Raw genomic sequence first — 26,539 nt, forward strand, 5'->3', positions numbered from 1 at the left:
ATGGGATAAAGATGAGGTTTGGGGAGCTTGGGGAAATGTGATTGGAGGTAAGAAAAGGGTGAGGTAATTGTCCTGCTGCGCAGGTGCAACTAAGCTACAGAACGTTCAAGAAGTCATCTCCTTAACCCAGTGGCAGTGGAAAGGAGGTTGTTATAAATAACAATATACTCATTTCACCTTTATGGCTCTGAAGCAATTTCAAGAACTGAGGATAAGAGACCAAATATTATAACAAAAGATGCTCCTATTGCTCTTATGGCTCAGGAATTTCCAAGGGTTTAGGGAGCTGTGAGTCAGGAACTGTGGAGGAAAACCACATATATATGAGAAATATGTTTTGGTCATCCCAATCACCAAATATATATATTTCTTATCAATCACAATATCGCAAGAATAAGAGGCAAGTTGCAAATGAATGTATCCTGGAAGATACCTGGCATCAATCATCCAATCCCCAGGGGCCCAAAGGTAAAGCCTGGGCTTTAACCAGCCTCCAAATCTCTGGTGACAAGAGACAAAGCCTGGGCCAAAGCAGGATGGAGATCAGACAAGACCTCTGCATAAAGCCAGGACCCCTAAATCACTGACCCTCTGACAGTGAGCCAGAAGAAAAATAACTGCCATGATGGGAGAGGTAGTGGACACTAATTCTTCAGCCATAGCCTTAGATAAAAGCATGAAAAATATCTTCCCTCAGAGCATCCCTAACCCTCACTCACACTCTTGAGGGTGTAGGCCAAAATTTACAATACCTGTGAGGCTTGAAAAATATAAGCCAAAAATATCATTTAAAGTGACCCTCATGGGTAGTATACCTGTACCCAGCAGATGTAAACACAGATCCCCTCTGGAGGAAGGCACTTACACCTAGGCCTCAAAGAATTCCCACAGACTAAGTTCCAAGTAAGATGAAATATCAATTAAAAAACCATCAAACAGGACTTCCCTGGTGGCGCAGTGGTTGGGAATGTGGGGGACACAGGTTCAAGCCCTGGTCCTGGAAGATCCCACATGCCGTGGAGCAACTAAGCCCATGCACCACCACTACTGAAGCTGCACTCTAGAGCCCGCGAGCCACAACTACTGAGCCTGTGTGCCACAACTACTGAAGCTCATGTGCCTAGAGCCCATGCTCTGCAACAAGAGAAACCACTGCAATGAGAAGCCCATGCACCACAATGAAGAGTAGCCCCCGCTCACCACAACTAGAGAAAGCCTGTATGCAGCAACAAAGACCCAACACAGCGAAAAATAAATAAATAAATTTATTTTAAAAAAACCCATCAAACACAACAAAACAACTGATCATGAGCAAAGGAACTACAGAAACAATTAACTGCAGTTAGACCTTCAAAGATTGCTGATATTAGAAGTATCTGACACTGCTCATAAATCAACATGTGTAAAGAAATAAAAGAAGATATTGGAAGTATGATGAAACAAGAGAATGTAAAACTGACCAGGCAGATTTGGGGGGAAAAACACAAATAGAAACTCTACAAAAGTAAAATATAAAAATTGAAATAAAAGAGTAGATGGGTAAGTTAAATAGCAAATTAAATACAGCTGGAGATAAAATTTGTGGGTTGGCTTAATATAGGTCCAAAGATGTTGTCAGAATGCAGCATGGATGTACAGAGAGGGAAAGTATGAAGGAAAAAAAAGTCAGATATAAAAGACAGAGTTAAAAAATGTCTGACGTGTCTAATAATACAACTTCAGAAAGAGAGACTAGAGAAACTGGGAAATAAGCAGTATTTGATAAGAAAATGAATTTTCCAGTATTGATTCAGGAAGCCCAATAAATTCCAAGCATAATAAATAAAAAAGTCCACAACCAGAAACATTCTAGTCTAACTGTAAAAGACAAAGAGATGTTAATAGTAGGCAAAATTAAAAAAAAACAAGTATCTACAGAAGAGCCACAAATAGACAGCTAGGGACTTCCCTGGTGGTCCACTGGTAAAGAATCTGCTTCCAATGCAGGGGACATGGGTTTGATCCCTGGGCGGGGAACTAAGATCCCACATGCCACAGGGCAACTAAGCCCCTGCACCACAACTACTGAGCTCCCGCGCCTCAACTAGAGAGGCTGCATGCTGCAAACTACAGAGCCCACGTGCCCTGGAGCCTGTGTGCCACAACTAGAGAGAGAAAACCCGCACGCCACAACTAGAGAGTAGCCCATGTGCGGCAACAAAGAGCCCATGTGCTGCAACGAAAGATCCCACGTTCCGCAACTAAGACCCAATGCAGCCAAAAATAAATAAATAAAATAATAAATCTTTTTAAAAAATATATACAGCTAACTTCTCACTGGAACCCAAAAGATAGCGCAATGTTATCTTTGAAGTGTTGAGAACAAAACTATGTCAACCTAGAATCATGTAGCCAGATAAATTATTTTCAAGAACTCTAGCAAAATAAAGACATTTCCAGACAAAATAAAAGTAACAGAAAGAAGTAAGGTCTGAGGTGCAAAAGGGAATGGTGAGAAGAAAGAAGCAAGCATGCAGATAAATCAAAAGTAATACTGAGTTCATAAGACAGTAACAATGATGCCTAATTTGTGAGATTGAAAATATCAAGGTAGGAGTCCCAGGTCTGGTTAAGGTGAGTAAACACACTCCACACTATCTATCCCCCACTGATTACAACTAAAACCCTGGACGAATACATGAAGCAACAATTGGAAGACCCTCAAAAGTAAGGAATAGCGGACAGATTGGAGGGAGAAATCAAAACTCATGGAAGGGTGTGGCAGAGAGTTTATGGTTTAGTTTGGTTTGGTTTCAGCTCAGACTCAGAGCATCCTGAATCCCAGAACTGCATAGCAGGCACAGGAAGAAAAAGCTCCAACAAAACCCCTCTTTTTCTGATCAGAGACCTAGGACAGAGAGAGTAGGAGGAGAATCCTGGTTTTATTTGTAATCCCACCCAACCCTGCCCTGAGGCCAGACCCTGTCCCAAAGATGCACTCTCATGGCAGTAGTGGCAACCCAGAAGCAGCAGCAGCAGCCATGCCCACCCTGACAGGGCAACTAGGAGAGAGAAAAAATCCTTCTCTCTGACCACAGAAACCATATTTCACTACTACGTATGCTCTCGAGGCTACTGTGCTATTGTATCCTCACGGTGGGAAGGCTGTACAATAACACATGCTGTACATTTCCTCCTGACTCACATTCAGTGATTTGTAGTTGTATTATCCGCTCAGGCTGCCAGAGCAAAATAGCACAGACAGAGTGGCTAAAAAACAGAAATTTATATCTCACAGTTCTGGAGGGTGGGAAGCCCAAGATCCAGGTGCTGACAAGGTAGGTTTCACTCTGAGGCCTCTTCCCCTTGGCTTGTAGGCGGCTGCCTTCTTGCCCTGTGTTCACAATGGCCTCTGAGTGCAGACTCGTGGAGGAGGCAGAGGGGGCACTCTGGGGTCACTTCTCATGAGGACATTACTCCTATTGGGCCAGGGCCCCCTCCTCATGACCTCATTCAACATTAAGCATTTCCTGGGCCTCCCTGGTGGCGCAGTGGTTGAGAGTCCGCCTGCCGGTGCAGGGGATACGGGTTCGTGCCCCGGTCTGGGGGGATCCCATATGCCGCGGAGCGGCTGGGCCCGTGGGCCATGGCTGCTGGGCCTGCGCGTCCGGGGCCTGTGCTCCGCAACGGGAGAGGCCACAACAGTGAGAGGCCCGCGTACCACAAAAAAAAAAAAAAAAAAAAAAAAAAAACATTAAGCATTTCCTTAGGGGCGCATCTCCAAATACAGCCACACTGGGGGTTAGGGCTTCAACATATGGATATGGGGTGAGAGGGGCACACAAACAGTCAGTCCTACAACAGTTAACTTGACACTTGGAAATTGGAAAAGCCTACAAGTCAGGACTCCTTTTCTGGAGATGGTTTGGTGAACACGTACCAGCACACTGCTCTGAGGGGAAGTGCAGACAATGATCTCCTGGTCCCATTCTTCTGGGTATCCTTCACTTCTCCCAGCCTGGGAGCTCAGCAAGGTCGGGGGTCAACCTTTGATCCCCAGTTCTCATCCCTCTACTCTCACCTCCTAGAAGCCCAATCAGCATTTGTCAGATTGACCAGGAGCTGAAATGCATCCTGGTGGCATGAAAAGGAGGCTGACAAGAGAGGAAGTCTCGGTCCCACAAAGATGAAACTTGTGAATATGACAGAAGCAGGAACTACAGACACAGGCTCTGGAGTCGACTGTGGGGTGGATGACTTCCCTTCCCTGAACTTCGGGTTTCTCATCTGTAAAGTGCGGGTAATAACAGTACCTCCCTTGGAGGGTCCCAGTGAGGACAGGATGAGGTAACACTGAGGACCCTGCACACAGCCTGGAAAGCTATATGGATCATCACACAGATACCCATCTTTTAAAGATCTCTCCTTCTTCCATAAACATTCAGTCAGCACTGACTGCCCCACTCACTGTGCCACCTGACAAGGACCCAACGCCCCCTGCGCCAGTGCCCCAGTCAGTCCTCAAGCTTCTCCCTGTGTAGCAGGAAGACAACACAGAAAAGGGAAGCGTTGATTGTTAATGGGGCCAGAGGGCTGTTGACCTTCGTCACTGAGTGGGGAAGTGGTAGGGAGCACGGGCTCTGGGCTCAGACCCAACGCCGCAGCGGACATTTACATGCGATGTGACCTCAGTTTAATCTCACTTGGGACCTGAGTTTCTTCCTGCATAAAAATGAGGATCAAAATAAACACTGCCTACCTCCTGGGGTTGTTGGGAGAGTTAAGAGCTATTTTAAAACATAACCTGGATTTGGTAAATTGGTGCAGCCACTATGGAAAACAGTGTGGGGTTCCTCAAAAAACTAAAAATAACTATCATGTGATCCAGCAATTCCACTCATGGGTACATATCCATGAAAATGAAAACACTAACTTGAAAAGATACATGCACCCCAATGTTCATAGCAGCAATATTCATAATAGCCAAGACATGGAAGCAACCCAAGTGTCTATCAACAGATGAACAGATAAAGAAGATGTGGGGTGTGTGTGTGTGTGTGTGTGTGTGTGTATAATGGAATATTACTCAGCCATATAAAGAATGAAATTCTGCAGTTTGCAACAGTGTGGATAGACCTAGAGAGTATTACGCTCAATGAAATGTCAGACAGAGAAAGACAAATACTCTGTGTTATCACTTATATGTGGAATCTTAAAAAAGACACAAACAAATGTATGTGATAAAACATAATTAAGACATTCTGCCCTGCCATGCCCTGCTCTCAAGAGACACAAGTCATCTCCCCCAGCAAATGGGCCTGGCCTGCGGAGGAGGGCGGCATGCAGCTCCGCTTTGCCCAGCTTTCAGAGCACGCCACCACTCCAACCAAGGGGTCCAAGCGCGCCACGGGCTATGACCTGTACAGTGCCTATGATTACACGTACTACCTACAGAGAAAGCCCCTGTGAAAACAGACATTCAGATAGCTCTTCCTTCATAGATGTAGGAGCTGGTGTCATAGATGAAGATTATAGAGGAAATGTTCGTGCTGTACTGTTTAATTTTGGCAAAGAAAAGTCTGAAGTCAAAAAGGGTGATTGAATTGCTCCGCTCATTTGTGAACAGATATTTTACCCAGAAATACAGGAAGTTCAAGTTTTAGATGACACTGAAAGGGGTTCAGGAGGTTTTGGTTTCACTGGAAATAATTAAGATTTATGCCAAGAACAGAAAATGAGAAAATGTACTTTCTCCTTGAAAATAAAGACTTTGCTTAAAAAAAAATCATAGTTAAGGGATTAAGAGATATAAACTAGGTATAAAATAGATAAGCAACAAAGATATATATATGGCCTGGATTTGTTTTATTCAAGTATGGTGAGACACACAGACACAAAATTGGCTATTATGAAGGAAGCAGTTTATATTCACAAAACCATAAAAACAAGATGCCCAGCACTCCATGCAGGGCCGTGCAGGGAGGCACCAGGGTTAGTCAGGAGGCAGAGGGAGGGAGGGGGAAACATGGGCAGGAGCCTTTGTTGTAGGTTCTCTGAGAAAGACAAGGCAAAGGAGAGCAGGCAGGTTTAGGATCAGCTGGTATGAATAATGTCTGCGGGCTCTGGGGATTAGGGGCTGTCCCTAGTTGCCTGGTACCTGGCCCTGGGATGAATATGGCAGAAGAACATGGGCCTCCTGGAGCATAAGAGCCAGATGGAGGAGGTGGTGGGGAGTGTGGGCTCTGGACTGGTTGGTTTGCATATGACAGGCGAGCTCCTGGGCACGTCCACTGCTCTTCTAAGAACTGGCAGCCCTGGGAGGGACAGTATCTCTCTGGTCAGTGAAGCCCCAGATGTCAGAGCATCAAGAATACAGCAAATAAGAAAACATGGCCAACACGAGTGCAAAGCACCTGACACACAGGAAGTGGGAGATGTCATCCCTGCCTGTTTCAACTTTGTGGGGCCTGGGTCTCCCTCTACTTGCTTCACATAGTGAAGTAAGCTGAGAGTCTTCCCTTCCCAGCTGGACTCTAGTTCCTGGAGGGCTCACTGCACGCTTGCACCCACCAGGGCAGGAGAAGCCTTCTCTGGGCCCCTCCCTGCCTGGAAAACAAGAGGAAGTAAACAGAGTGCTGATGTCAGCAGAGGCCCATGGACAGCCCATGGGAAAGAGCAGAGACCAAGACCTTGCCCTTCGTCCCTCCCCGTTCCCTGTGCTCTTTTCTTTGCCTTGTGTGTCCTGCCTCACCTTAGGGGCCACACTTACATCCCTCCTGCCTTTGTTTCCCCAGACCCTGAGAAGTGGCCAGCTGAATGAAGCACAGTGAATGACCCCCCAGGATGGGCTGTGGAAGGAAGGGGAAGTGAGGGAGGTTAATGGGGGTGGTTGGTGGGGGAGGGGCAATCTTGGGTAAGCGCCAAGCTCACAAGGCAGACAGACCTGAGTGCGGTCCAAATCCAGACCTGGAGGGAACCAGAGTAAGTGAGGTCACCTCCCTGCGGACTGTGGAAGATGCTTGGGCTGAATTGGTGACAGGAGTTCATCCTCCCTTCCCCCAACAGGAATGGGGGAGTTTGGGACTCTCCATGACATTAAGGCTCTGGGCCTCAGTTTCTTCCTGGGTAAAATGGACATAAGGATACATCACCACAGAATGTTGTAAAGCTGAAAATGAGAAAACGCAGGTTTAGGGCTTGACTCAGACAAGAGGGTTCCAAGAAAGGGCAGAATCTGCCCTCTGCGGCCTATAAGTACAGGCACATAGAGAAAGCCAGGACTACCTGGCTGGCCATGAGAGAACTGTGCAAAAACTCTATTAGGATTGGGAAAAAAACTGAGAAAAGGAAAAAGGAAGTTCAAATCATGTCCTCCCACCCCCATGGTCCATTCTGTGAACCAATGCCAACGTCATCCTGGAGAGCGGGTGAGCAGAGCCTCCATCCCAGCCAGCCCTGGGGGGCCACCAAAGTTCCCAGCCCCTAATCTCTCACCCCGCCCACTACCAGTCACAGGCAGGCAGGGCCTCCATCAGAGAGGGTCCCAGGGACTGTCACCAGGATGGATCATGACTGCTCTGACCTTCATCCCCTCTGTCCAGGGAAGGCTCTGGATGAGCCAGGTCGCACAGCCGCAGATGGAACCCCCTGAGAAGCATTATTAAAAACAGCCTCCAGTCTGCCATCAAGTGAACTCCCAGTGCTCTGTTGCCTGAGGGCGGCAATGCAGTTCAGAAGATGGAGAATCTCTTTTCTTTGAAAAACACTGTTGCTATCTGGCTGAGATCCAGCCCAACTTCCTGGGTGACTGATATCATCCTTGGGTTCCTGTGTGGACTGGGAATCTTCCTAATGTTACTCCCCTGCTTCCAGAGTAATCCATTCTTAGCACCACCTAGGAAACATAGAAACATCAGGAAGGGCCATTGCACTCAGCCTCCTGAAAGACTCTTAGGCCTCTGCCTTCACCACCATGACCCAGTCTCCTGATTTCCAGCTTGCAGAGATTGCCTGGAAGAACTGGAGGGGACTCACAACCTGGTTTCACTTCTGCAAAGTTTGCCTCTTCCCCTTCAGCCACCTGTGTATCTGGGTCCCACTCAACAGTCAAGTTTGCTGAGTTCCTGGAGAAACCTCCTCAGGCTCATTCAGGAGAGAAGGTGATAACAGAAGAGTCAGTTCCTACCCTGAAGAGGCCTCTCCTTGTCCCCTCAACTGTGTGTAAGGAAATCCAGAGTGCCCTGGGAGTGATTCCATCTGGTGACTACCATGGGCCCTCAAAGGCTTCTCTGACTGGACAGGAGGGCAGGCCACCTTCTCAGTCCCTCACACTCAGCCTTGTGGGCAGAACCTGGAAGAGTGAGACTGTGGAATGGGTCAAGAGGGACAGCCTAGAGCCAGGTCCAAATTCAGCAATGGTCAGGAATGAGCCAAGAGAGGAGAGTGGTGATCAGGCCTCAGGAGACCCCTGCCATAGGGTAACAGTGATGGAGGTGAACTTAGGATCCCAATCTTTGAGAGGTGAAGAGGCCAGGGAGGCTGTGGAGGCCAAGGAGTCTCCTGCTCTTCAACCACAGTGTAGTATTATCTTGGAAACCAAAGTGTTGACAAAATCCCAAACCACAAATGTACATATGAGGAGTTTAGAGGTGCCAGGGGCCAGTAAAAGTTTCCTACTACCTAGAATGTCTGTTTTCCAACATCCAGGTGAGCCATGCCTTAACATGAAGGTTGCTAGTGAGTTTAACTCCAAAGTAAAGGTACAGTCAGACAACCAGCTTCAGGACTTTCCCAAACACATGTTCCTTGCTGCAGACAACTTGGCTTCTCAGGTGCCTCAGTGCCATCTCCAGAGAGTCCCCACCAGAGACAGGTTAGCTTCCCAGGAGCCAAGTGGCCTTATGGAAGCCCAAAGGAGCAACCTAGGGCAGCAGGAGCCCAAAACTTCAAAACTCCAAGACTCATGGAAGAGCCGAGCAAGATGATTGCCCCTACTTACAAAAGAGAGGACTGTAGGAGGCATAAACCAGGAGAGCATGAAGAAAGGTTTAAAGAATTAGGGACCTCTCAAGCTGGAAGTATGAGCCGCCCTGCCCAGGTCAGGGGAATAACAGACTCTATTGGGAGCAGATGTCTCCAGCTCATGCCAGAGAAGAAACATAGCCCTCCAGAAAGCCTCTTCAGAAAAAGGATGAGGCTATTTTTAAAGTGGATTTTCCCCCCAAAAAAAGTCAATGGTCGAGATGCTCTGCAAAAAAAAAGGCCATATCAGCCACTGCCCGGAGTCACGGATCAGTCAAAAGCAGATCAATCTTGAAGAGTGAGACTGCTGAGGGTCAGGCACTCATGACAGCTGTTGGACAGATCCTAGAAGAAAAAAGAGCAATTCACCATGGACTTCATGCCACAAAGTTAAATGAACACAAACTGGAATTCCAAGTCCCAGTATGTGGGTGTTTCTGCTACCATAGGCTTACCTCCTACCCAGAGCAAGGGAGAATGATGGGTTATACAGCCTGCAGTCATAAAGCCACCTCCAAGGGCCAGAGTTGTTCTATCAGGGAAAGGGAAGTCAGACACCAACATAGTTTGAAAAGTGTAAGGTTCGACGATGAGCAGCTGGGCCTAAGGTGCCTCCCATCCTTGCCCCCCAAGAAGAGTTTGTTTCCAGTTAGTACCTGCCAGTATGGGCCAAGGATTCCAGGTGCCCCAGCCCACCATCAACACTGTCCAAGGAGGCATTGTCATCTTTGGGGAGGTGTCTTGCCTGGTCGACAGTAAAATCCCTCTTTAGTCTTCCCTTTAGTAGGAAAACATGTCTCCAAGTAAAAATTCAGTCCATGTAGAGAAAATGATTTTCTCATTAGCACATCCAAGATATTTAATGTTCCCCAATACATATATATATATATATATATATATATATATATATATATATATTTTCTAATAAAAGCATAGTGTAATGGCAAAAAACAAAACAAAACAAAACAAAAACCAGAAAAACAGCCTCCGGGCTCAGCCCCCAGAGCTCTGCACTCACAGGGTGAGGGCCAGAGATTCTGTGGTGCAGCCAGGAGGAAGCATCCAGAGGAGCAGAAGGCTCTGTGGGCTCAGAAACACTGGAGTTGAAGTCCTGGACCCGCCACCTCAGAGTCCTGGGCGTGGGGCAGGGCGTGTCTGAGCCCCGGTGTCCTCTTTGTAGAGTGTGGGGACAGAGGGCCCTGCAGATGCAGTCCTGCATCTCTGGGTGGAGGCGTGGCCTCCAGAAGGCCCACCCTCTGGGTAGCTGGGAACCTGCGCCCACCCTCACCTCCTCACCTCAGGGAGGGTGAGAGACTGCAGGGAGCAGAGCAGGGCGGGAGGGGCCTGCTGGGCCTTGGTTCTGCCTGGAGACTGAAGCGGGCACTGCAGTGTCCCCTACCTGCAGAGAGAGACCACCAGCATGCTGGGTGCCCCTGGTGCCTGGGCTGGGGGCTGAGGCTTGAGCACCAGCAGCTCCCTCCTCCTCCTTCTCTCTAAGGGGCTGTAGCTGGGCAGGGACTCAGGGCCGTGGACCTCTCCCTGAAGGAGCCTGAACTGGTCCTGCTATCGCCCCTTTCCCTGGGAGGAGAGAGACACTCAGAGAAGCAGAGAAAAGGAGAGAGAGAGACACACAGAGAGACACAGAGACTGACTCCTAAGGAGATGCCAAGTGGGTGGCAGAGGCAGGGAGCTGAGGGAGAGAGGAGAGGCCCCAGCTGGCCCAGGTCAGGACCAGCCCCTCAGTGTGAAGAGGAGGGCAGGGAGCCCTAAGTCATGGTTCCCTTTGCACTGACCACAGAGAGGCCCTTTTGCAATATAGGAAAAGAAGCCAGATTGATAAAGGAACTGCCAGTCACGGCAGGGGTGGGCGGGTTTGGGGAAGGCCCCTACCCTCCTCAGTCCTCTGAAGGAGCCTGGTCCTCGCTCTCCTGGTGCTGAGACTCCCCACAGGCGGCCCCTCCACAGGCCTCCCCTCTGGCCTTGAAGGCTCTGCTTGTCTTCTCATCCCGGGAGGAGGGCAAGGCCATGGGTCTGCCCCTGCTGCTGCCCCTGCTGCTGCCCCTGGCATCTCTGCAGGCAGGTGAGAGGCCGGGACTGTCCTGTCTGCCCAGGGCCGCAGGGACCACCCCCCCGGGGGGGGGGCTATGGCTGGGTGTCTGTAGAAGTGTCCCCTGGGGTAGCCGGCCAGGCCTCCCACCCCCAACAAACAAAGAGCTGGTCCCACAGTGCCGGGTCCCACCAACCCCGCACCCTCCTCCCCGCCCCAAGCCTGGAGAGGGGCTCACCCAGGCCAGAGGGCCAGTCCTACCACCTGTCACACATCCCCCTGTAGGTGAGGGTGGCTGACGGTCTGGGGTCACCTTCAAAGTCTCTCCCTCTCCCTCTCTCCTCTAGGTCACTTGGCAGAACCCAATCCAAACACTGACTATGGGATAAACCAACCAAAGAAACTCTCAGCCTCCAAGGATGGCTCCATCCACATCCCCTTCTCCTTCTATTACTCCTGGGAATTAGACAAGGTTCCCAACCTGAGACTATCCTGGAGATGGAAACACTTCCATGGGGAGTTCATCTACAACACGACCCCGCTGTTCATCCATAAGGATTTCAAGGACCGGCTCCTCCTGAACTGGAAAAAGGGTGGGAAGAACGGCTCCCTCCAGATCTCGAAACTGCGGAGGGAGGATGAGTGTACATACTTCTGCCGGGTGGAGGTGCGCACACTGAGACAAGGCAAGCAGATCTGGCAGTCTATCGAGGGAACCACACTCACCATCACCCCCAGTGAGTCCAGCTGTCCTGCCTGAGGCTCTTGGAGGCCACTGGGGTCTTGTCTCCCAGGCCTGGCCCAGGCCCCCTCTTCCTCTCTTCTCTCAAACTCCTCTCCCTGCCCCCTCTACTCCTCCCCAGGCCTCTCTCAACCCCTTTTCACCTTAATCTTCCCCAGCCCTGGGCTGCCTCCCTTGCCCATCCTCCTCTCTGCCCTCCAGATCCAGCGCCCTCCCTCATCCTCAGGCCTCCGCCCTCTGGGCTCCCAGCTCTTCTCCTTTCTTGCTCCAAGCTGGGGCTGCACGCTCCCCTGCCCTCACCCTATGTCCTCCAGGTGACTTGACATCTTTGGGATGTGGCCGCCTCCCCTTTGTCATGTGTCCATGTGTGGAGGCTCAGCTACCCCATGTCTGTCTCCCCACGGCCATGAGCTCAGCCCACACACACAGTAGGTGTGTGGTGGCCACCAATGGTGGCCCGAGGCGTCCCGTGTCCCCATCACCTGTTTCCCATCTCCCCCTTCCTTCTGCTGCTCTGCTCCCCAGAACGTGGCCCTCAACGCTCCCACCCCCATCCCATCTCGTTCCCATCTCCTCTTGCCCCGCTTCCATCCTCTTTACCTCCTTGCCTCCCCTCCACCTCTCCCTGTGTGGTTCTAGTCACACTGTCCCCGTTGTCCACCCTGATCTTGCTCCTCTGTCCTGGTCATGACGAGGCAGCAGCAGCGGTAATGGCAGCTCCCGCTGACTGTGTCCTGCGTCCCGGCTGGACACCTTGGCAGCGTCACCCCAGCTGAACCCCAGCTAACCTTCCCCACGACCCCGGTAACAGTCGGCCCTTCTGCCATCCTCCTGTTACAGGAAGGGAGACCGAGGCTCGCACAGCAAACACCTGCCCGAAGTCACTCCTGGTGCAGGTGGGGTTTGACCCCAGTTTAACCCCAGAGCCTCCCTTCTTAACCATGAGCTGCTCGGCCTCACCTACTGACCTCATCATCTTGGTGTCTTGACCTCTTTTTAACCTAATAATGGACACGTTGCAGTAACAGATCTCCGTCTGTCACTCAGTGAGGCATCGGAACTTGCACCTCAGTGTATCTGTCTCCAGAGCAGCGGGGAGGGGGTTCTCTCTGACAGGAAATGACAATAAGGGTGTTGTCGTCTGTAATTTTTTAGAAAACTAATAATTGACTAAGACAGTTTGCTCTTTATAATCACTTGTGCTGGCAGTTCTAAACACTGTCCATGATGGATTACTGCTCTTGGCCGAAAAGACACTCTCCCTGTCTCTCCTCTTGGAAAACCACTGCCCCTTCTTGAACACTATGCACGTTTAAGAGCAAACAGATAGTGACTCACAATCTGAATTAAGCAAGACAGCCTTGGATTAATATTTCCTGCACCTCCTCCATATTCCCTTAAATCAGGGGTCTGCAGCCTGTTAGGAACCGGGCTGCACAGCCCGAGGTGAGCAGCGGTCGAGCGGGCGAAGCGTCATCTGCCTCCCCCATCGCTCCCCGTCACTCGCATTACCAACTGAACCATCCCTCCCCGCTTCCGAGGAAAAATTGTCTTCCACAAAATCAGTCCCTGGTGCCAAATAGGTTGGGGACCGCTACCTTAAATGACCTTTTCTGACAGATTTTTGGTCTCCTTAGATCCCTCTTCTTCCTTTTCTAATTCCCTAATTTCCTCTCCATTCTTTATTTTTATTATTAATGTACAACATTATCTTTTGAATGTTTACTTTTTATACTTTTCATTGTAAAAGTAAAGCATAAATTCTGGCCAAGATGCTAGGTTGTATGCACATGTTTACCTCCACTCCCTCCCAAAATCTACTAAAATGACAGCAAAGGGAATTTTAAAGACAAAAACCAACAAGGACAAAAAAATTGTGAGCTAGGAGGACAAAACCAAAATTTGGGATGCTGGAAACAGATAGATGAATGTAACTGGCTCAGGAGATCAGAGTGGTTAAACACTAAACCACCAGCGGGGACACCCAGAAGGAAGGTGATTTACACTGGAAAAAGGGTCAGGAATGGCAACCCCTAATATCCCTGAAGGTGGGTATGGAAGCAATCCAGATTATGATTGGAGATTAGCATAAGGTTTTTTGTTTTTTGGCTGTGTTGGGTCTTCGTTGCTGCACGCAGGCTTTCTCTAGTTGCGGTGAGCGGGCTACTCATTGTGGTGGCTTCTCTTGTTGTGGAGTGCGGGCTGGAAGCGCACAGGCTTCAGTAGTTGCGGTGTGTGGGCTCAGTAGTTGTGGCACACGGGCTTAGTTGCTCCGTGACATGTGGGTTCTTCCTGGACCAGGGATCGAACCCATGTCCCCTGCATTGGCAGGCGGATTCTTAACCACTACGCCACCAGGGAAGTCCCTAGCATAAGGTTTATGTTACTGTTTTACAAAATGAATTAGAATTGCATTATTTTCCATATTTCTATGTTCTGGAATCTTCTGTCTGGGAATTATCTACTCCTTAAATTTTCACAAGAATTTATCCATTAAACCTTCTGAGCTTGAAATCTCTATGAAAGGTAGTTCTTTAATACTCTTCTCAATTTCCTCCTTGTCTATCCATTAAAGTTTACTATTTCTTAAATTAATTCTTTAAAATTTTTCTTTGTCTCAGAAAATCATCCACTTCACAAAGGTTTTTAGATTTCTCAACCTATAATTGAGCACACATGCACTCATGATTTCAACAGACTCTTTGTCACTATTAGGCTTGCAAGAGTCTTGTCTGTTTTCTTATTTGTTTTTCCCTAAATAACCACGTCCTGAATTTTTGAGTCCTTCTGCTGTTCTGTTTCCTTAAAAATGTATCCTATCTAGGTTTTCATTACTTTCTATGAAAACTATGAGTTTCCTTAGAAACTCCTCTCTGTTTTGGATACTGAATCTTTCACTCATTTAAAAAATATCTTCAGGGCTTCCCTGGTGGCGCAGTGGTTGAGAGTCCGCCTGCCGATGCAGGGGACGCGGGTTCGTGTCCTGGTCCGGGAAGATCCCACATACCGCGGAGCGGCTGGGCCCGTGAGCTATGGCCGCTGAGCCTGCGCGTCCGGAGCCTGTGCTCCGCAACGGGAGAGGCCACAACAGTGAGAGGCCTGCGTACTGCAAAAAAAAAAAAAAAAAATCTTCACATTTAAAATAATGAAAGTTTTCAATACTGTGAATTCAACTTTGAATGTAGCTTTAGTTTTGTAGGGTTTTTAACATGCGTTCCTATCACTTTTATTTTATGACATGTTAGTATAATTAAGTAATTTTTCTTTGATTAAGTAATTTTTAAATTATAAAATCTTAGTTGAGGGACAGTATTTACACTTTTATTATTAATTTCTAATAAGAGTGGACAGTGAACTTGGTCCACACTAACCCGAAGACTTTATTGGAATTTGGGTTTTTTTCCTTTTGGCTGGGTATTAAGTAATCTTTTAATGGTCTATTAAAAGAGGTGCGATCTGTTTGTAGGACTTAATAAGTTAACCTTAGAAACGCATTCCAATATACATTAGGTGCAGACAAATACTGTTTGATTCGACTTATAGGAGGTACTTGGAACAGTCATATTCATAGAGTCAGAAAGCAGATTGGTGGATGCCAGGCTGGGGGAAAGGGGATGGGGAGTTAGTATTTAAATGGGACAGAGTCTCTGTTTAGAAAGGTGAAAAATTCGGGAGATGGATGGTGGTGGGAGTTGTACAACAGTGTGAATGTACTTAATGCCACTGAACTGTAGAGTTAAATATGATTAAAATAGTAACTTTCATGTTATGTGTCTTTTACCACAATAAAAAACATTTTTTTTAATCCTGTGATTTAGTTCACCTATGGGTGGGTGATCAAATAAGGTTCTGAGATCACAGCACTGGTCAGTGGTAGGGTCAGGATTTAAACAGAGGGATGAGGATTCAGAGCTTCCAGCATCTGCCCTTGTTACTCCCCTCCCTGTGGGAGAGCTTCAGAGACTTGCTCCCCACACCCCCACATTCCCCAAACTAGGGAACAAGATGTGACAGCTTCACTCAGATACCTCCAGCCCTTTAGTGATGAATTTGCATATTTCTTATGTCTTCCCAGCTGCTAAGCCAACCACCCTGGGCCCCACTACACCTAGCATCAGGGTCCCAGATGGCAAAAAGAGTTCAGAGTTGTGGTCCCTAAGTATGGAAACTACAGTTGGGTTGTCATTGGCCAGCACTATGCTCAAAATCGCGATTTTGGGATTGATCGTGTACCTCAGGTGGAAGAGAAGCAAAGGTAAGTGGTCTGGGACCTCCAACCTCTCCCCAGCATTCCCAACTAGGTGTTTCTCAGAACCCTCCTGCATCAGAATGATCCAGGTGCCCATTAAAAATGCAGATCCCGGGCTTCCCTGGTGGCACAGTGGTTGAGAATCCGCCTGCCGATGCAGGGGACACGGGTTCGTGCCCCGGTCTGGGAAGATCCCACATGCCGCAGAGCGGCTAGGCCCGTGAGCCATGGCCGCTGAGCCTGTGCGTCCAGAGCCTGTGCTCCGCAACGGGAGAGGCCACAACAGTGAGAGGCCTGCGTACCGCAAAAAAAACAAACAAACAAACAAACAAACAAATAAAAATGCAGATCCCACATAAGACCATAAAAATGAAAACAAAACAAACAAACAAAAGAAAAAAACAAACAAAATGCAGATCCCTGATGGGCCTGAGGTCTGGGCTTGGGAATCTTCATTTTTAATGATCTGCTCAGGTGGTATTTGTGTGTCATCGAGTTCGGGAACCACCGCTCCAGCCCAATCCCTCTTCATAAACCTGATCACTTTCCAGTTCTGGATGCTTGACTTAACCATTTCTCAGTCCTCGCTTTTGGTTCATGGGAGGGACGCTCTGCCCTGGGAGAAGGAAGGTGAGAGCAGAAAGAACAGGAAGTTGGCTCTGCTCAGCAAGCACTGGTTGGACACCTATTTCCCAGGGCCTGGCTTGTAAATGGAGATGCAAAAGTAAATAAAGCACAGGCCCTGCTTTCAAGGAACTGGGGGATAGGAGGATATGGGGAGGACAGTTGCCTCAAGGGCTAACTGACCCACTTATGAAGAGCTAGGTTGGGAGGAAGGAGGGGTAATCAAGGAGGACTTCCCAGAGGAAGTGACTCCTGCAAAAAGTCTCAAAAAATAAGAAAGAATTAGCCAGGCAAGTGGTGAGGGTGCTGTAGAGGTCACTGTACTTGTGGGGGAAGGAAACCATTCTGGGAACTCTAAGTAGCTCACGGCTGTGGAGGAGGCAGGAGATGAGAGAAGATGACCTTGGAAATCACACCCCAGAGCCTCTGATCCCAGAGGCAAAGTGAAGCAGCAAAGTGGCAACCTCAGCTTGGCCTTGCAGATACACAGTCTGCGCGGTAGAGGGGCCGGAGGTGGGCCAGCCTGGGGTCACTCTAATGCCATGGCAGCGTGGATGGAGGGAGAGGGCCAGATCCTGGAAAAGTTTAAGAGGGGAAACCAGTAGGACTTGGTGATTGGATTGATAGAAGGATGAGGGAGCAGGGCTTAGTCCCATGTTTCCAACTTGGGTGCGTGAGGCCATGGTGAACCCAAGTAAAATAGGGGGCATAGGAGGTCAAGGACCATGATTGGGAGAGAAGGATGATTTCTGAGTTTGGAATAGTTTATATTTGTGTGGCATGTGAGTAGAGATGCCCATCAGAAATTTGGATGTATGCATTCACAGATGAAAGAGACAACAGGGCTAGAGGCATTAATTATTTATGCCACAACACCCACCAAAACTGATTTGAAATAATTTTTTAAAAATTTGCAATGCGAGATGAGCCCTGTGAAATATTAAAGCTCATAGGTTGAAAAGCATAGAATCCGGCATGCCTGCAGCCGGATTCACACACCTGCTTCACACCCTGGCTGGGTAAACTCTGGCACTATGATACTACTGCTCTGAGCCTCAACTTACTCATAGGTAAAATGGGAATAAAAATAGTACTTCCCTGGGGTTGTCATGACAAACAAAAGGCATTTAGAATAGATCCTGGTGCAGAATAAGCACTATATGAGCACGAGGACTTATAATTAATAAGTTACAATAATTAAAATGATGTAATTCTGGCATATGATAGATAAACAGATGGAATAAAAGTGAAAAATCAAATACAAGCAGGATGAAAACAGATCCAAATATATGACGGAATTTAGTAGGTTAAAAGGAAGCATTTCTAATCTAGGGGGAAGGATAAATAGTTCAATACATGGTCCTGGAACAATGGAGTAGCAGCTGAGGAAGAATAATGTTATCTCCCTATCTCATAATTTGCACCAAAACTGAAGATATAAATGAGGAAAAAAATAACCCTAGTACTAGTAGAAAGCATGTGAAACTATTTTACAACCATGGATTGAAGATGACCAGCCTAAGTATGAAGAAGTCATGAATAAAAATATTTATAAATTCAATTACATACAAATTGTTTTTTAATTCTGCAGAGCAAAAACCACAGTGGTTGTGTCCTGGGAGTGAGGATGAAGGTCAGAGACAAAGAGAAAATGTGACATAGTCACTAAAGAAATGCAAGATGGTATTTGAGGACCAACTCAGATGAGGAGCCATAAATCTGTACAAGCATCATTGCACATGATTATGTTTCCCCCCAGCAGTATTCAAGCATGCAGGTTTAGAAACATTTAGGAATTACTGGTTAGAAGTTGTGTTCAGCTGCTAGCACAAAAGTCCAGAAGGAACAGTAAGTTAAATAACACAGAGTTTACTTTCTTCCCCTCATATAAAAGGATGTGGAGCCAGAGAGCAGAAGCTACCACCTATAAGCACTCAGGCTTCTACCTTTCTGCTCACTGTCCTGGATCCTGGCTTCTATTCTAAAGGTTACCTCATGGTTCAAGATGGCTGCTAGGACTCCAGCCATTATTTCTGAATCCAATCAGGGATAAAGGAGGAAAGGACAAAAAGACAATTCCCCAGCTGTCTGTCCTCCTTTTAAAGAGCATCTGTGAAGTCCTACCCACAACTTCCCTTTATATCATATTGGCGAGATTTAGGTCCCACATACGTCCCACATCTACCTGTAGGGGGACATGCTGCCACTCCAAATAAAATCAAGGTTCTGTAACTGAATAAGAAGAAGCAAATGGATATTGGGATAAGCAAATAGCATTCCCTGCCTTAGGACACATCCAGGATTGAAGATGTGTCAGCAAGTGTGGCAGAAGGACAGGGGAACACAGGAGGTCAAGGAGCCAGTGAGGGGGCAGAGATGGAGAGGAGAGGACTCAGCAGGGAGCCTGGATAACCTGAAAGAAAGTGGATCATCAAGAGACAAGAGTTAGGTTAAGCACAGGTACAGAGGGATGATGACAAAAGAGACCTGGAAGGAAAGACAGTAGTAGCATAACAATGATACTAGCATTTACCAGGTCAGAGGTCTCACCTCCAGTGATTAAAAAAAAAAAAAAAAAAAGGCCCAGGGTGTGGCTGAGTGGAGCAGAGGTCACTGGAGTTGGGGGAAGTGGGCAAGTCCAATGTGTTCAGAAGGTGAAGGGGTGCAGGGTGCAGGGAAGAGCTGCTCTCCTGATGTGTGTTGAGGACAAGGCAGGACAGGAGTGGGCAGCCTCAGGGTGCCTGCTGGGTGCAGGCTCAGAGTCCCAGGCCTTTCCCAGGTGGGTTTCAGCCGAGCTGCTTCGCTGCTCTGGTCTCTCCAAGGATGAGCTCAGAGTGGGACGGGGCAGAGAAGGCAGGCAGGAGACAGGCCTCCATGGATGACACATTGACACACTGTTGCTCCCCCTACAGGTCTGCAGACTAAAGCCAGAACCCCAGCCAGGTGAGCGCTTCTCCTCCAAGGGGGGAGGGGGGTGCTGTTTTGTGAAGCAGGAAGTTTCCTTCTGGGAACAGCACTGGGGAGCCTTTCACAGCCCCTCCCCTCCTGGACTCTCCATCCACACCCTCCCAAGTCCCCTAACAGGCCAGGCTCTTCACTTCCGGAGGCTCCAGCTCTTTAAAAAATCGAGAACAGTGGACCAGCACTCTGATTCTTTCCCAGAACATCTCCCTTTGTCTTTCTCTGGCTGCCTCCTTCCTCCTTCACCCCCAGTTCTCAGCCTTTTCCTCTGTTCATCCTGGTTTCTCTCCACCTCATCCTTCCTGAACACACCTACCACCTCCACGTTCTGTCCTCTTTCTTGCCCCTCATCCAATCTGTCCTTTTCCCCTGTGACGCGGGACTTCCAGCTGCTCCGCCCTCTGTCTTTTCTCAGAGCAACTTCCCTCCTGGCTTCCAGCCTGGCTCCCTCTCCTCGGGCCCCAGCTCCTCTTCCTTTCCTGAGCTCTTACCCTCCTCATGGCCCACCTCTTCCCTTTCTCCATCTTTCCTTCCACTTCCAGGCTTTTCCTTCTCTCAGCCCCTCCCTCTTTTCTCTCCCTCCTGACTCTTGACAGCTGCCCTCCTCGGACCCCTCCCCATGGTGATGGCATCTCCTCTAGGGACCAAGGCCTGAGCACCGCCCAGGGGACCTGAGATTAGCTTCCTGGTTCTCAGGCTCCAGTTTTAACTGAGGTGCTGCAGCAGAGCGAACAGAAGCTCCCCCTCCTGCTTCTCCTCCCTGTGCCCCTGCAGTAAAGCCGCTTCTCCAGAACAATCCACCTCAGTCAGCACTCAGAGACAGGGCTACACCGCAAATGACCCCTCAACCCCGTCCAGGCGGCCTCCTTCTGAGAGCCTCAATCCTCTGCCTTCATCTTCCGAGTGTGTCCAGGCAGGTCACAGAGCCCCCACCAAGAGAACCAGTCCGATGCAGGTGGTAACTCTTTTCTGCCCAGCCTCTGACACATCGCCCCCCTCCTGTTCCCACACAGGGGATCCTTCCAAAACCCGGAGGAGAAATACGAGAACACTGGGAATAAAGAAAGGTAGGTCCTGCCGCCATCATCCCCGCTCTCCACCTGGGCCGTCCTTCCCCCCACACACCCCCTCCCTACACACGTGCCCTCAGCATCCTCCTCTCTCCCCCGCCTCACCCACCCTCCCCCAGACCCTGTTCCTGACCTAAAGATGACCTCACTACTGGAGCCCCCTGCCCACTTCTCTACTCTTGCTGCCAGGCCACCTAACCCTGGCACATCTTGATTTTTTCTAGGACAACATACAGGTCCCAAGCTGGACACCAAGGTAAGCAGCTCAGATTAGGGCCTGAAAGAATTAAAGGGAAGTTTGGAGAAGGTGGGGTGGAAGAACAGGGGGACTGTGGTTTCGGCAGGGCATCAGCTGTGGGACTGCGGCTCTGAGAAGGGACAGCTCCGCCTCTGCTGCCTAACACCCTCCCCTTTCCATTCTCCCCCAGGATGACGGCATCTTGTATGCCTCCCTCGCCCTCTCCAGCTTGACCTCACCAGCAGCGCCTCCCCACCCGCCTCCCCAAGAGGGCCCCCAGGAAGAGACCCTATACTCTGTCTTAAAGGCCTAAGGAGTGGGACTGAGTGAGGACCTGCTTAGAGTCAGCTGCACACAGGGATCTCAGTTTCTCATAATCACCCTGGACAGACACAGACGACTCAGAAGCCAGCAGATGTTGAAGGCCACCAAGGACCTGAGAGACACACAGCCACCTGCTCCAGATCCCTCTTCAACTTCCTAGCCCTTGACCACCAAAATAAAAGTCCCTGTACAATTTGCCTGAATGTATCTAAGGAGAAAGCTGACATCACCTTCCACTTCTGTCCTTCTTGCCATATATTAACCATAATAGATAGCTCACACCCAAGATCCCTCCCCTAGTACCTTTGTTCAGTGACCGCCTCAGGCCAGGGACCAATAAATCCCCAAACACTGGTAGTCAGTCTGGAAGCAAAGGTTTGTCCCCCAACTTTAACCATTCTGCTTTCCTTAGGAAGATAACTAGCATGTATTGTGTTAGTGCCTTATGTGCATCACCTAATTTCAGCATCATCAACCACCCTATATGGCACTGGATGTACCATCTGAGGCAGGATAACAAGACCCAGAATGGTTACAGTGCTTTTCCTAAGGCCATGTAGCTAGTAAGTGGCTGAGGCAGGATTTCAACCCAGACCTGCCCTTCTCAGTGTCCTTCTCCTAGGACTCGGGTGTCATTGCCTTCCCAGATCCCTATACTGACAGGCCTCCCACCAGAAAGCATGATGTGCCACAGTGACACGGAGGAGGAGGGAGAGAAGGCAAAAGAAAGCAAGTGGTTGAGACGAACCAAACCAACTAAACCAGTAACCTGGTTTATTAACATAAACTGCACAACTCTGACCTTAGCCAACAACCTCAGAGCCAATGAACAACCCCAACATTTATCAGCTTCTCGGGGATCCTCTAAGAGGCTCTGCCTCCTGCTCCCACAGAAGGGATGAGAGAGCAGGAAGGAGGTGCGAGGCCACAGCTATTCCTCACAGCAGGACACGGCGAGCTCCCCTGCGTCCTCTCTGTGCTGTGGCTCCTCCCTCTGCTCCAGCTCTTCTCCAACATCCTCCATGAGCTGGTCCAGGTCCAGGTCACTGGAGGCTCCATCATCAGAGAGGACACTTCCAGCCTCCTGAGGCCATGGCTCCTGGGGTGCAGGCCCTTCTTTCCCCACCATGGGACAGGCCCTGGGAGGAGCTGGTGGGGTCAGGACCTCTGGCAGTATTCTAGCTTCTTTTTCCTCAGATGAGCTGCTTACTGGGGCCTTGCTTTGGGGAGCTTTAAATTTTTTCTTAGGGCCTAAATGAAAAAGTGACAAAACTGAGAGTCTTTAAGTTTTACACGTCAAATTCCTAGATTTCTAATTCCAAAACAATCTCCGCAAAAGATGACGTTTTTCATTAGACAGAAAAGGGGCTTTGGAGTCAGAAAGACCTGGATTTAAGCCACAGAACAGCCACATGCTAGACACTGGTCTTAAGGAAATTTTAAAACCTTTGAACCTCAGTCTCCTTACCTTTAAAATGGCAAATATCCAATCATAGAGATAATGAAAGAAGTAAAGGGAAATAAAGGGAACAATCACAGAACTATGTATCTAGCCAGCCCACAGAAATGTCAATAAATGTTAGTTCCCGCCTCCTCACCATTCTCCTGTCCCTGGAACAAATAAATGCAATAACCATTATGTTTCTATAATATATGCTGCATTCATATAAAATGCTCAATTAAGACCACAAAAGGCAGAAAAAGTGTAAGACAAAAATAGGAACAAAGAACAAGGGCAAAAAAACCAGTAAGGAATGTTGTACATATTAATCTAACTATATTGATAATCATTTTGAATGCCAATCACTTTGGTCTAAGTGAACCAATTAAAAGCTAAAGATTGTCAAAGTCGATCAAAAAAACATTGCCCACCTATATGTCGTCTACAAGAAACCCATGTTAAAGATAAAGACACATATATGGGACTTTCCTGGTGGCACAGTGGTTAAGAATCCGCCTGCCAGTGCAGGGGACACATGTTCAAGCCCTGGTCCGGGAAGATCCTACATGCCGTGGAGCAGCTAAGCCCTTGCGCCACAACTACTGAGCCTTTGCTCTAGAGCCCGCGAGCCACAACTACTGAGCCCGTGTGCCACAACTACTGAAGCCTGTGCGCTCTAGCTCCTTGTGAGTCAGTTTTCACATAATTGTCTAGAAATTTGTCTATTCTGTTTAAATAGTGAAATGTATTGTCACAGACATAACTTTTTCATATCTGCACAAGCTCTAGTTATGTCTCCTTTTTCGTTTCTGGTATCAGCCCACTCATGCTTTCTCTCTTAACAAATCTTGTTAAAAGTTCATTAATTGTCTGAGTCTTTTCTTTCTTTTAATATTTATTTATTTGGCTGCATTGGGTCTTAGTTGCAGGATCTTCATCACGGCATGTGGGATCTTTCGTTGTGGAGCGCAGGCTCTGCATTGCTGCACGCAGGCTCCTCTCTAGTTGTGGTGCTCGGGTTCTAGAGCGCCCAGGTTTAGTTGCCCCGTGGGATGTGGGATCTTAGTTCCCCCACCAGGGATCGAACCAGCGTCCCCTGCATTAGAAGGTGGATTCTTAACCACTGGACCACCAGGGAAGTCTCCTGAGTCTTTTCAAAAAAAGAGTCAAATTTTGGCTTTTTCTATGCTTTCTACTTTGTTTTCTATGAAATTACTCATTTTATCTTTATTATTGACTTCTTTCCATTTTGTTTGGATTATTTTGCTCTTCTTTTTCTAACTTTTTGAAATAGATACATAGCTCAATCCATTTCAGCCTTTTTTTCTTTTCAAATAGAAGCATTAAGGCTATAAAATTTCCTACATCCTACTTTAATTGCATTCCCCAAGTAACTATGTGGTCAGAATGTTATCTCATATCCATTTTTATTTCTTCTTTGATCCATACATTTTTAGAACTGTGTTTCTTCATTTCCCAAAATGACTTTTTCTTGTTTATCTTTTTGTTATTGCTTTCTGCAGGGGAAGTAGAGTTATTTGAAAGCAAGAAGGCCATTCTTGTAAGAAGGCAGAGGTGATACCATTGTTATTTTTTTTCTTTTATTTGAAGACATAAACTTCTGCTTCATGAAGAACAGCTGCTACCTTCAAATAAATATGGTGGTGACTCAGACAACAGGCTGATGAGTGACAGCCTGATATAGGTAGGACAGAACTGCTGGGTCCTACCTTGGTGACTGGAAATCTCCTTCCCCTTAGAAAGTGAAGGAAACACAAACCACTGATAGATTCTTCTTTCACTACCCACAGGTTCTCTATTTCAAGATGTCCTGGCCTGACAGCAACATTCCCCGGTCCCTGGGACCCTACTCTGCCTCTAAATCTGCCTCCAAGTTCTCAGAATCTCCCTCGCTCTTGGACTTTCTCCTCCAGGAACTCTCAGACCTGACCCATCTTTTGTATTAGCCTCCAAACCTGGGCAATGGGGAGGGATTTTTGAGCCTCCACGAGCCCCCAGACCTTCACCTACTGCCTAAGGGGTCCTGCTTAGGCCAACTGTGCCCTGGGAGGCTACCTGGAAGCATCCTTGTCACCAGAGACCACCAAGAGGGCAGACCCATGACCCACAGTGGAGATCTGCTTTGGGTCCTGCCCTGAAGCCCAGGGTCCCTGGGGATGTCCAGGATCTGGAAATGGCACATACCTGCTATCCTTCCCCCTGCTCTGGTGCAAGTGCAGCTGATCTACTCTAACAAAGTAGTTGGTTTTTTGGAGAATATGAAGAAAGCAAAGGACCACAGTAGATTTCATGGGGGTATTTCCATGGAATTTGAAAACAAGTTAATTAGAAAACACCAAAACTGACATACAAGAGGAGAGAAAGAAAGAACAGAGCATGCAAGAGCTGTTGGTAAACGTCCAAGGTCTAACATACTGGTAATTGGAATTTCAGAAGAAAAGAGTGAAAAAGAATGCAGAAGAAATATTTGAAGAGACAATGTCTAAAGTTTTCCAAAATCAATTTAAAAAAATCAACCCACAGATCCAAGAAGCTCAGAAAACTCCAAGCACACACACACACACACACACACACACACACACACACACACACCCCTAAACACATCATATTTAAACCAATGAAAACCAAAGAGAACATTTCAAGCAACCAGAGGAAAAATATGGCATCTCATACAAAGAGGAACAAAGATAAGAATTACAACAGGCTTCAGGTCATAAGTCAGAAGAAAATAAAATGACATCTCTGAAGTACTGAAAGAAAAACTACCAATCCAGAATACTATACCCAGTAAAACTAACTTTCAAAAATGGTGACAAGGGACTTCCTTGGTGGCGCAGTGGTTAAGGATCCACCTGCCAATGCAGGGGACACAGGTTCAAGCCCTGGTCCGGGAAGATCCCACATGCCGCCAAGCAACTAAGCCCGTGGGCCACAACTACTGAACCTGTGCTCTAGAGCCACGAGCCACAACTACTGAAGCCCCCATGCCTAGAGCCTGTGTTCCACAACAAAGAGAAGCCACCGCAATGAGAAGCCCATGCACCACAACGAAGAGTAGCCCCCGCTCGCCGCAACTAGAGAAAGCCTGTGCTCAGCAACAAAGACCCAACGCAGCCAATCAATCAATCAATCAATCAATCAATAAAAATTAAAATGGTGACAAAATGAGTTTTTCTGACAAACCAATGCTGGTGAGGATGTGGAGTAACTGGAGTTCTCAAACATTGCTGATGGGAATGCAAAATGGTACAGCCACTCTGGAAACAGTTTGACAGTTTCTTATAAAATTAATATACACCAAATATCCTTCAAATACAACAACTCCAGTATAAACAAACTGGTACATCCTTACAATGGAATACTACTCAACAATAAAAAGGAACAAATTACTTTTACATTTAACAACATGGATGAATCTTAAATACATTAAGCTGAGTGAGAGAAGCCAAACTCAGAAGGCTACATACTCTATGATCTATTTTTATATGACATTCTGGAAAAGGTAAAGCTATTTTAAAAGGAAACATCAATGATTGCCAGAGGGAGGTGACTACAAAGGATAATGAGGGAAGTTTTTAGGGTCATGAAAACATTTTGTATCTTGATTGCATTTGTGGTTATGCAATTACATGTCCATCAAAATGTATAGTTATAACACTAAAAAGTAAATTTCACTGTATGTAAATTATACCTCAGTAAGTCCAAATTTTTTAAATGACAAAAACACTTTTAATATTTTTAAATGCATTGATAGGACTTCCCTGGTGGCTCAGTGGTTAAGAATCCGCCTGCCAATGAAGAGGACATGGTTTCAAGCCCTGG

The 26,539-nt window shown here is 47.7% G+C and overlaps 2 protein-coding genes and 1 pseudogene across 3 annotated transcripts; all 3 read left to right on the top strand.

Moving 5' to 3' along the window:
* Positions 1 to 5,250: 5,250 nt before the first annotated feature.
* Positions 5,251 to 5,692, top strand: LOC307063839 (deoxyuridine 5'-triphosphate nucleotidohydrolase, mitochondrial-like; annotated as a pseudogene). The gene has a single exon. The product of its transcript is annotated as a deoxyuridine 5'-triphosphate nucleotidohydrolase, mitochondrial-like (transcript).
* A 3,010-nt stretch (positions 5,693 to 8,702) lies between these two features.
* Positions 8,703 to 9,759, top strand: LOC307063077 (spermatogenesis-associated protein 31A6-like; the record flags this gene model as incomplete). The annotated part of the gene is given in 3 exon segments (XM_079719061.1): positions 8,703 to 8,952; positions 8,955 to 9,242; positions 9,245 to 9,759. Coding segments are annotated over 3 exon segments (1,053 nt in total).
* A 1,266-nt stretch (positions 9,760 to 11,025) lies between these two features.
* LOC307063236 (paired immunoglobulin-like type 2 receptor alpha) lies at positions 11,026 to 21,244 on the top strand (the record flags this gene model as incomplete). The annotated part of the gene is made up of 7 exons (XM_079719240.1): positions 11,026 to 11,080; positions 11,395 to 11,784; positions 15,865 to 16,044; positions 19,575 to 19,605; positions 20,637 to 20,686; positions 20,918 to 20,949; positions 21,122 to 21,244. 7 exons carry the CDS (start codon positions 11,026 to 11,028, stop codon positions 21,242 to 21,244), a joined length of 861 nt encoding a protein of 286 aa, XP_079575366.1.
* Positions 21,245 to 26,539: the final 5,295 nt, after the last annotated feature.

Source organism: Hyperoodon ampullatus (assembly GCF_949752795.1).
Source record: "Hyperoodon ampullatus genome assembly, chromosome: 14".
NCBI lineage: Eukaryota > Metazoa > Chordata > Mammalia > Artiodactyla > Ziphiidae > Hyperoodon > Hyperoodon ampullatus.